This window comes from Crassostrea angulata, chromosome 2 (genome assembly GCF_025612915.1).
Source record: "Crassostrea angulata isolate pt1a10 chromosome 2, ASM2561291v2, whole genome shotgun sequence".
Lineage (NCBI taxonomy): Eukaryota > Metazoa > Mollusca > Bivalvia > Ostreida > Ostreidae > Magallana > Magallana angulata.
The window spans coordinates 75,599,022-75,617,327 of NC_069112.1; the positions used below are offsets into that span (position 1 = coordinate 75,599,022).

Here is an 18,306-nt window from a genome sequence, read left to right on the forward strand (position 1 = left end):
GGATTTATCCCCCCCCCCCCTTTCCCCATTTTCAGTCTGTTCTTCTTGCACTAAATAACGAAGTGTTTTTATTTTTTAATAAATTGTCAAGACAATAATCATGACTACTTCATGGCGATTTACTTCGTAGGTATGTTTAAAAATTTCGACATGGGATCGTCCGGTTCTATTTTGTCAACATAAAGAGTTCTATTATCTACACAAACAATAACCGCGACTCGACACACACACCTTCTGAACTAAAGAGCAGACTACAAGCTGCGCGCTGTGACGTTCTGATCGTCTGCGGCTAGCCGAAGGGCGCCAAGGGGCTGAGTAGTGAACTATCGCACGCGCCACTCGCCGAACTCCGGTGTTTAAACAAGCAGACGATGGGAGCGAAATAATAAAAATCGTAACAGCTGGGTCGACGAGAAATGGCAGACGACGAATGAAAAATCAATTTCAGTGAATGAGACACAGAGGAAGCTTATTAGTAGATGAATATGTGTCTAATTGAAGATTTTTTTTTATTTTTTTTGCCTTCTAGTGAAGTGCCTGCATGAACCGTACAATAAGAGCGAAATCCGTGCAAGGTGCTTGTAAATGTCTGGAGATTATTTTACATCATGAAGTTAATCGACTCGATTTGAACTCTTCTCAACACAGACTTTTTGTCTATCACGTCTAGATTATCAAAGAGCCTGAACAGACAGCCGTATAATGTTTTCACTCGGCCCGTTCCGATAGAATGACTAAGTCGACAGGAGTTACCCTTCTTTGATTAGGCATAAAGTACATTAGCATTGATCAGTAGTACATGCTATAAATACCTGCACGTAAATAAATTTTCATTATCTTCCGTATAATATTGATAGAAAAACTACGGATTTTAATATAAACAAGATAAACAGAAGATAAACGTACGTATCATTCAAAGATTACGTACATTTAAAGCGTTGTACTGATCGTTATTAAACCACAATTTTGTAACGTGGGGATGTAGCTCAGTGGTAGAGCGCTCGCTTTGCATGTGAGAGGCCCCGGGTTCGATCCCCGGCATCTCCATAACTTTTTTTTTTTCAAATTTTTCCTCGGTAGCAATTTTTTTTTGGACGGGAAGTTTTCCTCAAAACAAGATAAATAAATCTGATTCTTAAAAATACAATCAAGTACAAAACATCTATATTGGTTTTCCTATAATGTAACTTAAAAAGAGATACACATGTAAATTATAAATCGACAATATAAATACACCCTAGAGACCATGAACACACATTAAATAGTAAAATTTATCGCTTTTAAAACATTCATTCTCTCGACTGAGAAAATCAACTAACATGTTTCTCTCTAAAACAAGAAATTTTCGTTTTGATCGGGGACAATTATTTTAACGAATTTTTTTTAAAAGGCAACTTCTTTGTCGCCAAGTTATACTTATGCTTATACTTATAAAAATAATCACACAACCTTCACAAGCTTTACACACTCCGTTCATATTTAGTACTTAGTAAAAATATAGATGTTTTTGCATCATCAATTTTATTAATATTTTTTTATATAAACATAAAATCATTACTTTAATGATGTTCTATATTTAAAAAAAAAATAAAACCAACAACAACTACGCATAACAAATGCCGATTTCTTCGTAATCTCAAAAAAATATTGATTAATCAATAAAGCATGCGCAAATATCAGATTTACAATTATGTTCAGACAAGGGATATAAAGTACATGAAACAAATCTTGAATGATCTGAAGGTTTCGCTCCTATATATTATAGACAATAACATAGATATTTGAAAATGAATTTTGTTGATGAGATATATACATGTTTTAATATTTGCAATAGTTACTTGTCCCGCATAACAATTCATGTATATATTTTCTACCAATATGAGAGTTATTTCGTTTTCATTATAACACTGATATATCATGCAAATCAAACATAAAAATAGATCTATAAATGTCTACCTCCGGCAAACTCCAAACTTATCGCAAGACAATTCAAAACAAAACAACAGAAAAGTGAAAGAATACATTTCTCTATAGAATACAACAATACTTAAACAATAGGAACTAGCTAAAACAGAAAAAAAGTCTATCAAAACTTAAAATTGCATATCCCCTTTTTTTCTAAAACAAGAATATCATGATCATAAATTCTCATGTACAAGTCATAATATACGTCATAATATAACGTGGTCATCATCATCATCATCATCATCATCATCCTGTTATTTATCGAATCTTACTATCTGCAACCTTAGGACTAGGCATACTGCGCATGCGCGAAAATTTTGTAAACATCCTGTAGTTCGAGTTTGTTCAGATAGAATCGAGAGTATGACGGTATGTTATGCTACATCCATTTTAATGATATATTACGCATAAACCTTATCTTAATTCATCATATTTTTCTAAATAAACATTGTTGGTAACACCGTGATCAATATAGTGTACCCTTTTCGATCCCGAATGACCCTGAACTTGTAATATTTAAAACATAGATATATGTATGCAAACATATACAATTACTTATGTATTACGTCATATATACGTATTTAAATGCAGAGAGTATATGCATCCAAGAAATCAATTAAGGTAATTAAACTCTATAAGTATTTAATATACAGTTCATGTATATATAGTTTAATTGTACTACAGGCCTCTAAATTTCTATCAATAAGCCGCTTAATCTTTCTCTTCTACATTTATCGGCTTATTGATAGAAATTAAGAGGCCTGTGATTGTACAGAGTATTTGTCTCTAGGTAGTTAATTACAATCAAAAGTGGCTTTCACTTCATGATAGTATTATTTTTCATTTATCACAATCATAGTCATTTTCACATTACTGGGAATCTCCTATCAATATGTCATTGTATAACATGGTTTACATCAAACAGTTAATGTATCTCTGAAGGGTTGCTGTCACAAGTTGACAGTTGTACAGTCTTTTAACCTGTCAAATAAAATGGGACCAGAGTGTGTTTGTGCCTCATCACTTATTGTTGTCTTTAAATATTTAAAAAATACTGTTTAATAGGTAGTATTCCAGGTAGTCACAGTGGACGAAATGATGGAAGGCAGTGGAGGCTTCTTTTTGCCTGTATGTATTAGAATTATTCAATACTAAATCTGTATATTCTTATTCCTTGTCATAACAAGTATAAAGTGTTCAAGTCGCCTCATATCTGCCAATTTTATACTTAAATCTAGTCAGTAGTGTTCTAATACAAAATTAAAAGCTTTGTTTTCTGACAATAAACTGTCTGGTTAAAATAATATTATCATTAACATAATTAATTAACCTGATAGGATGACAGTTTATTGTCAAACATACCAGTAATTATAAGTTAGAAATAATAATTTTAAAAGTTTACATGGATAATATTAACTTGACTTGTATCTTATCAAGTTTTTATCCTAGAGAAATTATTTACATTGGTTTTATTTCCTAAAGCTTAAAGTATGTGTGTCTCTCTTATTTTGTATCTATAACTCTACTACTTGGATTACTTTTATTACAGAATACTGAAATGGGGTCATTGCAGGAAATTCTATCAGAGGTTGTTACATGCACCCCTATCCCATCAGCTAAAATTTAAAGTCAGATAAACCATAAAATGTGTAAATCTTTCTCCTGAGTTTTAACAGTGTATTGTCTTGATTTCTATGCTGCACGTTAATATTGTATTGATAGATTTTTATTTAGATTTTCTCTCCTTTACAAGTACTTTCATAACACTAGTTTACAAACAGATAAGATTTTTAAAAAAAATTAGTTTAAAAAATACAAATGAGTCATTGTGTAGCATAAACTACATGTATCCAGTATTCTTATTATTCTGCCATATTTACTTAACAGACAGATAGGCCTGCTGAAGATTTCCCTAGATCAACACAGGTGAGTACTACAGTTTTGCATGTCCATGATTTTTTATCAGGATTATTGAAACAATGAAACTTGATGGAATAATTTGCTATTTTGCAAAAATGGCATAGACATTAATGCAAAAATAACTTATTTCATTAAACAATTGTGATATCATCCTGATATATTTCAAAAACCATAGTCCAAATAAATCGTACATTGATAAATATATGTATATTGTACATGTGACATGGTTCTGTGGGCTTTCTGATCACTTTTTGTTCAGCGTTTGTTGCTCTTTTAAATTACAAAATTACCTGAGTTCCTCAGGTTATGTATTGTTACCAATGTTTTAATGCTCCTACAAACAAATTTTAGTGGAGTATATTGGAATCAATCTGTCTGTCTGTAGTCAATTTTTTGTCATATAATTATAAAACTTAAAAACTCCTCCATAGAATCATAGACTTTAACCTCACCTAAGCTGTAAGCTCAACTGAGCTATTCTGATCACTTTATTTCTAGTATATGTCCATCTGTCTGTCCTAACTCCTGACTTTGTTAACTTTAAACACATTGGCCTATTGTTTTATCCCAAATTACAATTTTTTTTGTTAATTTGACTTATAATACTTCTTATACATCAGGATATAGTGATTTTCTGCTGTTTTAAGGAAGCTCAGTGCCAACAAATTAATATCAATATAAGTTGCAGAACTTGCTTATCAATCATTGTAAAGTAAATAAAGTTTAGTTCTTTTCCTTTGGACTGAAACGTCACACTTTCATTGGTTTAAACATAGCACGTGATTGGCTCATATATCTCTATATTTGTTCGGTGAGAAATAATATTAGGCAATATTGCCGTCATTGGCCAACGTTTCGTTTACTCATTTCGACATTTCATTGTATTTAATACATAAACCGCATGCCGTAAGTTCTTAAAGTTTTTGGAGTAGTTACCCTTTGAAATTCTTTAAAATTAGAGTAGTTGCCCTTAGAATATTGACGTCACATTGTTTTGTCTGGAGCAGAACAAAATGGCAGCGCCGAAATTTGCTCAAATCTCTACAGAGAAAGGGAGAGAACATTTAAAATTCAATAGCAACAAAACATTGTAAGTATAATAGACATTGGTGAAGCAAAGATCTTTAAAGAGTATTTGAAAGGTGATCTTGAAAATTATGAAGAGTTTAAATGAGTTAAATTGGACGACATGTTAGGCATCTTGTACATGGCTTTACATAGATCATCGTTATTTATGATTAAATTATATGTCGCTTGATAGTCCTCTTGAAAAACAAAACGCTTCGCCTTCGCCATCTATGAGATTGATCACCCCAATATATTTCTGTAGTGAGTCAGTAACTAACCGAATAAGTAATAATATTGTATAATATATATCATATGATACAACATTGTATAATAAGATATTGATTATAAAAGGAATAAGGAATCATTCTTTGAGTATTATGAGGTGATAATTTTGGTCGGGGCGTGATCAAATCCAATAAAGCCTGAAGGGCTTTATGATAGATTTTAGATTTGATCGACGATGATCTACGTAAAGCCATGTACAACAATATTTTGATTTATTATGTGATATGATATTATGTCACATAATACAATATTTTATCATAATTTAATTCTGATTGTAACGCCTCATTTGATTGGCTTAACAAATTCATATATATATCGTATAACATAACTTGCCTACATCACAATACGATGTGCATGCGAAACGTATTAATCTGCTTGACGTTAAGTTTAAATTTTGTACAGATTATCATATTTAAACTTATGAATGGGCTTTATTATCTGATTTAAATAGTAGAAAATTAAATTATAAGTAATAAATTTACTTTCTACCTATGTTTTACTAGTATAACATAACTTGGAACAATTTACGCTCTTTAAATTATAAACTGCTCCAAGTTTTGTTATATCGTATAACATAGGTAGAAATTAAATTCATTTTTTAATTTATCATGTACTATGATATTGTATTATGTGATCAAATACAATAATGTATAACATGATACAATGTCATATCATATGTTACAATGTCATGTTACATCATTATTTATTACAGTATTATATGGTAATATATAATATATATTAGTATCATGAATAACCAAGATCATTAAGTATGATTTTCATATAATATGATAAAGGTGGTCTCATAAAGGTGATGCCTCGTCTCAGTGAGCTTTGTAATTTGTGATTACCTATTTTTATATATTATTTACTTCTTTATGGGGATGGTCCCTAATATTGTTCTACTAATCTCTAAATTCTTTAATGGTAGTGTATGGAAAGTCATAGACATGGGTTCAATTCCCATCACCACCATAAATTGTTTTGATGTTGTATTACTCTGGTGATGGTTTTTGTGTATAATCTACCGGTATTCAATTTTGTCTACTGAAATTTAATTGAATTAATAAATTAAAATTTTTTGAGGCTTGATTTTGCCAGTATATGATGGTACATATATTTTATTATAGATTTCGGATCCTGACTCTCTAATTAGTAGAATTAATAATAATGAGGTTATTTTGCAAGTGGTAGATAATTCTGAGTGAGAGAGAACCCAACAGGATGAATATCTAGCTTCCTATGGACTATATAGACAACCTATCATACGTGACGGAAATTGTCTTTTTCGGTCTGTTAGTCTTGCACTCTTTGGAAATCAAGATCACCACCAAGAGCTTAGAAATATTGCAATAAATGAGATAGAGCAAAATTTAGGCTTATTTAGAAATTTCTTTTTTTATGATAATGGTAATTCAATGTTGGATCAGAAATTCAGCAGGAATTAAATAATCTTAGACAACTAGGTACATTTGCTGGACAAGAGTCAATATTGCCTTTATCTAAAAGACTGAACAGACCAGTGCTGAGTTGCAGCTTGTTTTTCCAAATTTTAATGTGCTCCAAGTTAACAGTTCAAAACAAAAATAAGTTTCAACTGCCCGTATTTGGCATGCAGTTTTGTTAGTTTACTAACATTGTTTTAGGTTTAATTTATGTTACTTCCCTACTAACCAGACCCCTTATACAGTTCAAGACTACATGTAAAGATTCACTATTGTTGCTTTTTTTTCCAGAAGTTGATAAATGCTTTGACTTTATAACACAGATTGATACATGTATAAGTTTAAGACGTCTATAGCCAAATGGAGATAAATACAGTTATTGGTGCGCACTTTTTGTGTATGTTTTCTGTCTGATAAATAAGAGTATGGGTCGAAACTTTCCTGGTTGCATAAAAATCATTTTAAAGAGTAATGAATTTATTAAAATCTACCAATATGTTTTATTATGATAATTTGAGATGCATTTGGAATTAGGGGGGAGGGTTGTTTTTTTAATATTATTACACGGAACCAGGAAGGTATCAGGGAATTTTTGAAAATTTTTAGTGTAACAGTTTGATCTCTTACCTGACTGATGAGGCCCAGAGAGACAAATTGTAACATGTATATTAACAGCTTTAATATTATAATCTCTTTTTACTTTTTATATTAAAGATTTAAAGATGATTGGCAGAGTTGATAAAAACAAGAAGAATAGACATCTTAAGTGAAATTTTACCCAAAAAAATTGTTTTTAATTTACGGACGTTCATTTCGAAATCATAATTTCATTGTTCAAAGAAAGATATATGCTTTTAATTATTTTATATGAATAATTTTGTACTTTTTATGAGAGAGTGGAAAATATGTATTAGTTGCAAGTAAACCAATGTAGAGTTTATAATTCGGTGTCAATAAATACATGATAATATGTAATAAATAATGTCCAGTAATGTCAATAAAAAGTTTAATTTTTTTTAATATAATTTTTGAAAATAAAAAACAACTTTTGTTCATGTTATTTAAACATATAAGCTATAATTGTATAATGTACAATACACATTTAACACTACAAAAAGTCGACATTGATGTGATGGCGCATGTTAAAAAAAATAGGTTAAGCTGAAAGTATTTGCAGAAAAATCATTCATTGATAATGCATATTAGGGTTATCAAAGCTGTATTTCCTATTATATGTATACATAAATTAATTACCGTAAATACAAATGCATGTTCGTGTTTGTATATACATGTATTAGACTATATGCAAGTATTCATAATTAAAGTTATAGTGTCCATAGGTAATGGCCTTTAAAAAATATTATTTAGTAAAACCATGAATATGTCTTAACAGGCATAAAAGATTAAACTTTGGGAAAATATAGGAAAGTCAAACTGTTTTACATGCATTCATTTATGTTTAAATAATTTCTTTCCACAGGTTACCATCAGACTCAGATGAAAATATGGATCATCTCAATCATCTGAATAAAAAATATTGCATTAATTGTGAAGAGTTTGCCATACTTTGTCCTTTTTATGAATAAATTTCTTGTTATGATATTTATATCATTATACATATCATATTGGTAATGTTCTCAGACTATTGTAAGTTCAGAGACAAGAGAAATAAACCAATCACAAGCTGTGATACATCATGACCACGTCAAACTTTGAGAGGATATGGATTATCCCGGCAAGATTAAAATAATAAGAGATAATATATTTGATCAGAATGACAAAGTGTTGAATAAGTCTAATGAGTGCTCTTTGGAGGCTGATGATGTAATATCTAAAAATTTTAATCTTTTATGATCCCATGTGTCGGATATTCTGATACATCATCAAATTGTTATTTCAAATTCTTCTGCAGATAGAGAAAATAACAATATTAAAGAGTATGAATGTGACAATATATTGCAGAAAAAATACATAGCCCACATTATTTTTTTCTGCAATGATTGCTACCTTTATAGCCTGCATGAATCATCAAAGAAAAAAATGTTTATTTATAGGTAGACTTAGGTAACTGCTATACTTTATACATATCGTCAAACATTGTTATACATGTAATACATTACTTTAATTTCTTTGCCAGAAAATATTTTTATTCTTGTAGTACTTTTATTTTAAATTACAATGCCCGGCCCCCTTGATAAAAGGGTGCGATATGCTACATGTATATCCATAACATTTATTTTACTAGATCGTACATGTAAACAAACCGAGTACAATGTTTCTTTTTAATAAGTCAATGATATATTTGTCATGTCATCAAATTCCAAATATATTTTATGTTTGTTATACACCCTGTCGGTTTATTATTTGAAATAAATATCTTATTCTTTATTCTACTTGTTAATTTATAAGGAATGTATGTGTATGCATGAGTCCCTTATCATTAAGCCTTATAAACATAATAATATTTCTTGCGATGCTTACGTTTATGCAAGGATGAATGTACCATGTATACCTCCCTGGTTTATGCTTACGTTATAAATATTACAAGTTCAGGGTCATTCGGGATCGAAAAAGGTACACTATATTGATCACGGTGTTACCAACAATGTTTATTTAGAGAAATATGATGAATTTAGATAAGGTTTATGCGTAATATATCATTAAAATGGATGTAGCATAACATACCGACATACTCTCGATTCTATCTGAACAAACTCGAACTACAGGATGTTTACAAAATTTCGCGCATGCGCGGCAGGCCTAGTCCTAAGGTTGCAGATAGTAAGATTCTTATTTATCATCATCATCTGTGCTTCCATCATCAGAAGTCTCGCTATCACTGTAATCTCGTTTAGCGAAAGGCATGCAAGCATAACACTGGTTCTGAAAGAAAATGCATAGAGAGAGATCGACTGTAGCGCACTGTCTGTATATTGGTTAATATGGTGTGGATACACAATATACTACGTTGATCTTTTTTTTTTTTTTGATTTGTATTACATGTATGACGATTTTATAAAATCCTTATATCTTAACCACTTGATCACTTAAAATAAACACGTCTTCTTTCCGTCTCTTAACCATTAAAACCAGTCATATGAATATTTTTTAGGATAAACATAATTATGTTATTCTTGATTACAGGAAATAACTTTACGCACACCAAAATTGAGATTATTGAGAATCGAAATTTGTACATGTCATGTACAAAATCTGATTCTCAAAAATCAAATTTTTTGTAAAGGACAGTACCATGTATAATACTGGATATATCTTCTTTTAAAACGTACCCACTGGATATATCATATTTTGAGACGTACCCACCGGATATATCTTATTTTGAGATGTACCCACTGGATATATCTTATTTTGAGACGTACCCACTGGATATATCTTATTTTGAGATGTACCCACTGGATATATCTTATTTTGAGACGTACCCTGCAGTCGACCCAGCACTCAGGACAGTAGGAGAAGTTACAGCCCGGGGTAGGGCACGGCACGAACTCCACCATCTTCTTCTTCTCCACGTCACCACAGACCAGGCACGTCTTCTTGGAGCGCTGGAAACACTTAACCAGGAAGGCGAGGCGCGGGAAAGTCCGCGCAAACGCACTCAGTATGCTGGAGTCTCTCTGAAATAACAGGCAGCTTATGTAAGTCGCCAAATGCTATTACACTGTACCGATTGAAGGACACAAAATAATCGCTCGAAAGAAATTAACTCCCATGGTAATAAATGGTAAAAAAGGCTAATATTGCACAAATAATTATAGCAAAATACACTAGTAAGTTGAAGGGGGGAAGTATAAATGTCACACACCGCAGTACAGTGTGCAAATTATATCGCTTTGTTTTAAAATTGAGACTTTGTTGAAAAGGTAAGATATTTAAAAATGACAGAAAAGTCTTGAGTAAAAGTATAATTTAAACATTATGTACAAATGCATTTACCTTGAACTTTTATGCAAACTTTGCTAAAGCAAAAGGATACGCCGTAATGTAGTGTAATATAAAGTTAACCTTTTATTTATGACAAAATATTTTTCAACTATTGAATATACAAACCAATTTAGCCAAGCAACGAAATGTAGCACATTTTAAGTTTTAAAAAAAATTAAAAGTTAAAACCCATGCATATGACGTTCTTATTTACTTAGGGATATATTTGTTCATTTTTTCGTTACGAAAAAAAAAATAACGTTGGGTGCCAATGATAAGTAGTTTTACTTAGTATATTGAAAACAGAATAGTATTACGTTCAAGTTAATTAATTCTGTGCTTCCTATAAGTAACTGAACTGTTTTGTACCCTAAGTTTAGGATCAGTTTTTGTAGTTCAATAAGTAAAGCTTTATTACGACTAGGAGAAAAGTCTCAATCCAAAGCAAAGAGCGACTTTAGAAGACTTACCGAAAGCTGAAATTTCTTGGCTTCCTTTAAAACCTTTTTCCGCAGATGCTTGAGAAAACCTTTCCTCTTCTTTAACAGTTCGTTGTACATAAACAAAATGCGTTTTTTCTCTCTCTACGAAATAAAGACAGAAACCATCATGACAATGACAAAGATATATATAACCAGAACATGAATTATTAGTACACCTTTAATACATTTAAATCGCGGTGCCCCCTATTTTTGACCCTGGTACATGTAACTCGTAGCCACATTTTTGGAACTTCTAAGAATGCTTTTGTATGCTTAACTATTTTTCCATTTAAGGGCTATATTTTTATTCTGGACTAGTAAAGAACACAAGAGAGAGAGAGAGAGAGAGAGAGAGAGAGAGAGAGAGAGAGAGAGAGAGAGAGAGAGAGAAATATGTTACATGAATAGTAACGTGCCTTTCGGTAGAAGAATGAGCAAATTACTCTGCGCAGGCGTAACCCGTAGGCCTGAAATAACATCAACACCCAGACCAGGACGTAGACTAAATAGATCCGAACGACGTGCATGATGGGTAGAGGCGTGCCGTAGGGTAAACACTCTGTAAAGGGAACAGTGGTTAATTGACTAATTAGCTAAATAATTATTTGATATTTCTCTTTATTTACTAAGAGCTCTTTTAATCCAGGAGGTTAAAAGAGTGTTAAAATGACACTAATCGCTCAGCCCCTTTTACCGTGTGAACTGTAGGAATTAAATTACCAAAGTTGGTATCTTAAATTGAAGCTCTTTTATTTTGGTAGGTAAAAACTATGTAAAAATAGGTATCACCGCTAAAACTTTCTTAATCCATGAACAATGTGTACTTACCAAAGTTGGTGGAAACGGTGTCCACTGAATGTTTCTGGTTGAAGGCCCTCAGGAAGAGACGCACTATATGACTCATAAACCCCTTACCCGCCACCTTAACTTCAATGTGATGGATCCCTATACAGACAGAGGAAAAGACAGATATACAATGTAGATATCAAGTTACACAGAGAGATAGATATCAGGATACACCGAGAGATAGATATAAGGACAATTAGAAACATATATATATCAGGACATACACAGAGAGATAGATGTCAGGACACACATAGAGATATAGATATCAGGACATACACAGAGGGATAGATGTCAGGACACACATAGAGATATAGATATCAGGACATACACAGAGAGATAGGTGTCAGGACACGCATAGAGATATAGATATCAGGACATACACAGAGAGATAGGTGTCAGGACACACATAGAGATATAGATATCGGGATATACACAGAGATAGATGTCGGGACAGACATAGAGATATAGATATCAGGCCATACACAGAGAGATATATGTCGGGACAGACATAGAGATATAGATATCAGGACATACACAGAGAGATAGATGTCGGGACAGACATAGAGATATAGATATCAGGACATAAACAGAGAGATAGATGTCGGGACACACATAAAGATATAGATATCAGGACATACACAGAGACATAGGTGCCAGGACAGACATCGAGATACAGATATCAGGACATACACAGAGAGATAGATGTCAGGACACACATAGAGATATAGATATCAGGACATATACAGAGAGATAGATGTCAGGACACACATAGAGATATAGATATCAGGACATACACAGAGAAATATGTGACAGGACACACATAGAGATAAAGATATCAGGACATACACAGAAAGCTAGATGTCAGGACACACATAGAGATATAGATATCTGGACATACACAGAGAGAAAGGTGTCAGGACACGCACAGAGATATAGATATCAGGATAAACACAGAGAGATAGATGTCAGGACACGCACAGAGATATACATATCAGGCCATACACAGAGAGATAGATGTCAGGACAGACACAGAGATATAGATATCAGGACATACACAGAGAGATAGATGTCAGGACACACAAAGAGATATAAATATCAGGACATACACAGAGAGATAGATGTCAGGACACACACAGAAATATAGATATCAGGACATACACAAGGAGATAGATGTCAGGACAGACACAGAGATATAGATATCAGGACATACACAGAGAGATAGATGTCAGGACACACATAGAGATATAGATATCAGGACATACACAGAGAGATAGATGTCAGGACAGACATAGAGATAAAGATATCAGGACATACACAGAGAGATAGATGTCAGGACAGACATAGAGATATAGATATCAGGACATACACAGAGAGATAGATGTCAGGACACACATAGAGATATAGATATCAGGACATACACAGAGAGATAGATGTCAGGACAGACATAGAGATAAAGATATCAGGACATAGACAGAGAGATAGATGTCAGGACAGACATAGAGATATAGATATCAGGACATACACAGAGAGATAGATGTCAGGACAGACATAGAGATAAAGATATCAGGACATACACAGAGAGATAGATGTCAGGACAGACATAGAGATATAGATATCAGGACATACACAGAGAGATAGATGTCAGGACAGACACAGAGATATAGATATCAGGACATACACAGAGAGATAGATGTCAGGACACACAAAGAGATATAGATATCAGGACATACACAGAGAGATAGATGTCAGAACTCACACAGAGATATAGATATCAGGACATAGACAGAGAGATAGGTGTCAGGACAGACACAGAGATATAGATATCAGGACATACACAGAGAGATAGATGTCAGGACAAACACAGAGATATAGATATCAGGACATACACAGAGAGATAGATGTCAGGACAGACATAGAGATAAAGATATCAGGACATACACAGAGAGATAGATGTCAGGACAGACATAGAGATATAGATATCAGGACATACACAGAGAGATAGTTGTCAAGAAAGAAAGAGAGAGATATCACGAAACAGAGAAACATTGATATCAGGATACACAGAGAAATAGATATCAGAACAGAGAGATAGATATCAGGACACACAGAAATATGGATATCAGGACACACAGCCAGAGAAATATAGATTTCAAGACACACATAGAGGTAAATGTCATGACATACACACAATGACATCAAGACACAGAAATTGATATTAGAACGAGTTTGATTAGTATCTATTCACGAATCTGCTTCTATTCACTTCATGTGGTGGATCCCTAGCTTTCTAAATTGAAACACAGATATCAATCACCAAAATTAAAATTGATTGGTCAGCCCCTCCCCCTTCCTAAGCCACCTTCACGTTGATTTGGTGGACATTAAGCATATGGAAGAAATGTACTTGCCAACAAGTAAAACAATAACAGAAACAGTTTCTTTATGCAATATGAATATCAAACTAAAAGAAAACAGCTGTTATGTTAAACATTCATAAGAATAACTCAAATGAGAGTAAGAAAAACTGTATAATTGTTATAAGATCCAAGTTATACCGAGCGCAGCGAGAGGCGGGCGAAGCCCGCCTCGCGAAGCGAGGATTTATGGTAACACGTATATTTAAGAAAATCAGTGAAAAATGAAAGTTGAATCGGGGGTACTAAGGCCAAAAAAAAATTTCTTCCAGCCCTGGGCGCCGCCATATTGGCAGCCATTTTGTTTTTTAAAGTTAGTTCGATCATTGATTGACTGGTACTTATCGATGTTTATTGCCCATTAACTCCATTAAATAAGTTCCAGTGTTTCAATAGAAGGTAATTTGAATTAAAAGAAATTAAAAAGGAAACCAGATAAGTTTCAGTAGTGCTTCAATCAAGAAACACGACTTGTTCTATGTATGTCTTATCAAATTATCAGATGGAAAATAAAAACATTAACGTCAAGGAACTGATCTTTTAGATACTTAATAAAATATTTAAGTTTATTACAGCGGCATTCATATGAATTTAATTGATGAACAAAGAAAGAAGAAATAAAAAAAAGTTTGGAATCACGTAACTCTCTTCGGCTATTTCCGAAAACAAAACGTGTACGTTTTACGTTTGAAACATGACGTCATAATGCAGACTGAGCACGCGACGTTTAGTCAAACTTTGGCTAATGATTTGAGTAGGCAACTAGGCGGATCCTACTGTGTGCGTTTCAAATAAATTCTGTTACAAAAATCAAACTGCTCTGTGTTAAATCTGCGCTCGGTCCAACGGTCACACCGTTTACATATTACAATATAAACTTGATTGTCCTGCCTTGTTGTCTGTAGGTCACGTGACTGTTTTTCTCAATGATGTCCATCACCTCGTATAGGACCTTGGCGGATACGATGATCAGAGCAGACACCATGCACCTCATGATGATCATGAAGGTCCCCTTACTCTACAAATTAACGATTCAATTAAGCTATTAGATATTTCCTTACTGATGAACATACTGTACTAGTAGTTATTTATTTTATGCCAGTGGTTAGTACGTAATTCAGTACTTTTAGTACCTTGATTTTCTATAACAACTATGTATTTATTGTCCCAACCAAAAGAAGAATCGGAATGCTATAACTAGCTCATAGAAAAAAAGTATATAATTTGTGTTGTGAACTTTAGTTACCAGTTTTTTCTTTTCAGATTTCATCAATTTCACTGTTTTGGGATAGACAAACTGGCCTCTCTCGAACTTTTTTAATGGTAGAAGTCTCCGCTTTTTCTAAAAGAATTTAAAAAACTAAGTAAATGCTTTTTCAATTGCTAGTTTACCAAGTGATAAATATGAAATGTATCTCAATCTCTCCATCCATCTTTTCATCAATCCATTCTCTTTATCCATCCATCTTCTATCCATCCATTTATCTTCCATCCATTCATCCATCCTCTAACTATCCATCCAGCTTTTCATCTATCCATCCATCAATCTACCCATCCATATATTTCTTCATCTATCCGTCCATCCATCCACACTCTATCCACACTCTTATCCATCAATCCATCTTTTCATCCACCTACTCATCCATCCATATCCACCCATTACCATACCTGATACATGCGCCGAGCGTCAATATGGCGGAAGTACGGTGTGATGTACATGTTGTCAAACTGAAAGTCGGACAAATACCTCTTGTTGTACTTGTAGGAGCTGAAACAGAAAGTTCAACAGCTCACACCTCAGAAACAAACCATTATAGCTGTATATATTTTTTGAAAACGCAATCTGTAGAAGTGGTAACTAGAATTGAAGTTAGTGGTTCAGTGGTTCTAAAGTCAAACGTTACGCATGCACTCTAAAAAAAGTTTTACTTAGTAATCATTTTTTACTTAAAATCATATTAATAAGTAATAGGTAATTACTTAACATTTACTTACAAATTTAAAACAATTACTGAACTTCATGTCAATTACTAAATAAAAATATTTTACTTACATTTACTTAATGTGTAGAAATGTTTTACTAAGTAATTCCTTTTTACTGATTATTGTTATGAAAAAGGGACAATCATTTACTAAAAACAAAACATGATTTACTAAGTAATTCCTTTACTGATATTTGTTATGATATGGAACTATTATATACTTAACATGATTTACCAAGTAATTCCTTTACTGATATTTGTTATGATAAAGAACTATCATGTACTTAAAGCAAAAAAAAAAAAAAAAAAAAGACTTACTATATAAGTATATTTTGAATTATATAATTCTAAGATAGTCTCAATAAAAATTTCTATTATTACGAAAATAAGATCAACTTTAATCGCATGATGTTTCATTACATAAAAGGCAAAATGACCCCCCCCCCCCCTAGACCCCACGTATTACGTGAATACCAACCTGTCTGTTCTTTGGTTATGCTATATTCTTTTTTCCTACGTTCAAATATCAGTTAACTTATATTGGAGTGTGTAAACCGCTTGATGTTGAATCATGAAGATTGAAGAATTTGTTCGTATGCTGTTCAGTGTTTGTTTCTACTTTTACTTTTGTTTCAATCTTAAGCTACGCGCGCGCTGATTGGTCGATCAATAGCTAGCCGCCAATTTTCACATTCGATGCTGCCATGTTGTCTGCTATCACCGAGATGGTAAAATGAATGAAATTAAGGGAATAAGGATGTGCACAAGGTAAAAGAATGATTGCCAATGGAGTGTTTACTTTTGGAATATCCACGGCTAAACAGAGGACGAATATAAATGAAAGAATCGAGTCTCAACACCCAAGGCCACTGCATGCACCATGGTCCATCTCGTGCATGATCATGAGCACGTTTTTGAAAAAGTAAGTGAAGTAATGAAAATATATTCGTTGAATGGCAGTTTAAACAGTTATTGGAATATAAAACGAAAGACTGTGATCTTTTATAATGAGTTTACACTGGCGTCGGAAGCAAATTGAAAGTGGGGGGGGGGGGGGGGGGGCTAGACTAATCTTCAGAAAATTGAGGAAAAAAAAACTAATTCCCAAAATCATGGAAATCCTACTCCGTGCATGGGGAGTATACCTATACTTACCAAATTTTTTTTACCCAAAACATGAAATTCCTAATCCGTGGAGGGAGGGGGGCTAGTATGCCTATGACTCCAACTTCTCAATCTTTCAAGGTAAATTTAGGAACAATTATCATTGCTGCGAGAAAAAGTGGGGGGGGGGGGGGGAGGGGGCTGAACCCGGCCTCTATGATGCTATGTCCCTAATGATTAGGTCTAACTTTGCAAAAAAAGTAGGGGGCTAAGCCCCCCCCCCCCCCCCTAGCCCCCCCCCCCCCCCCCCCCCCCGGTTCCGACGCCTATGGTTTAACAGTTTAAGGCCATCCCTATGACAATGCCGGGTGTCGAATCAAGTTCGTTATTGACATCGTTGTGATGCATGAACAAATAATTAAAATTTATTTAAACAACGCCAAATTTAGTGAATTATCATTACATAGTGTATAAGTACATTTTAAATGACTTACATTTTTATTACTTAAATAAAAGAATTCATGTTCTACTCACATAGTCAGAGTTAGTAGTGCAAATTTGTAGCTATATTGATTAAAAGATCAGTAGATGGAGCAGATATATGATAGACTAACTTGTTTTTCTTAGAAACTGCTTTAAATTTGAAAAAAATTGTGCTTATATGAAATCCATTTATCTTCCCAATAGGTGTCTGCCCTGGTGACTGGGTTACACAGACCTAAAGAAAACCTTGCATGAACAACTAACTCACTGATTTTATGATCAAATGATGCAAACAAAAAAGAGTGAAGACAGAATTTGTGTAAGACTATGTAGAAAAGCATATACACAACAGTGCTGAAGTCTGACCATTCCA

The 18,306-nt window shown here is 33.2% G+C and overlaps 1 protein-coding gene, 1 long non-coding RNA gene and 1 other non-coding gene across 3 annotated transcripts in view; 2 read left to right on the plus strand and 1 right to left on the minus strand.

Annotated features, from left to right (window-relative positions):
- Positions 1-975: 975 nt before the first annotated feature.
- On the plus strand, positions 976-1,047 carry Trnaa-ugc (transfer RNA alanine (anticodon UGC)). The gene has a single exon. It is a non-coding gene; the product is annotated as a tRNA-Ala (tRNA).
- Positions 1,048-1,776: 729 nt separating this feature from the next.
- Positions 1,777-18,306, minus strand: part of LOC128171496 (E3 ubiquitin-protein ligase DCST1-like) — a 29,535-nt gene continuing 13,005 nt past the window's right edge. The window contains exons 10-18 of the mRNA XM_052837267.1: positions 16,033-16,132; positions 15,611-15,706; positions 15,256-15,382; positions 11,933-12,049; positions 11,521-11,663; positions 11,093-11,206; positions 10,121-10,315; positions 9,471-9,563; positions 1,777-2,219 (exon numbers count right to left, since the gene is read on the minus strand). Coding sequence (XP_052693227.1) covers positions 9,471-9,563; positions 10,121-10,315; positions 11,093-11,206; positions 11,521-11,663; positions 11,933-12,049; positions 15,256-15,382; positions 15,611-15,706; positions 16,033-16,132 — 985 coding nt within the window. The 3' untranslated portion in view covers positions 1,777-2,219. The remainder of the gene's footprint in view (positions 2,220-9,470; positions 9,564-10,120; positions 10,316-11,092; positions 11,207-11,520; positions 11,664-11,932; positions 12,050-15,255; positions 15,383-15,610; positions 15,707-16,032; positions 16,133-18,306) is intronic.
- Positions 2,228-3,604, plus strand: LOC128171543 (uncharacterized). Its single transcript, XR_008242105.1, has 3 exons — positions 2,228-2,334; positions 3,031-3,093; positions 3,515-3,604. It is a non-coding gene; the product is annotated as an uncharacterized LOC128171543 (long non-coding RNA).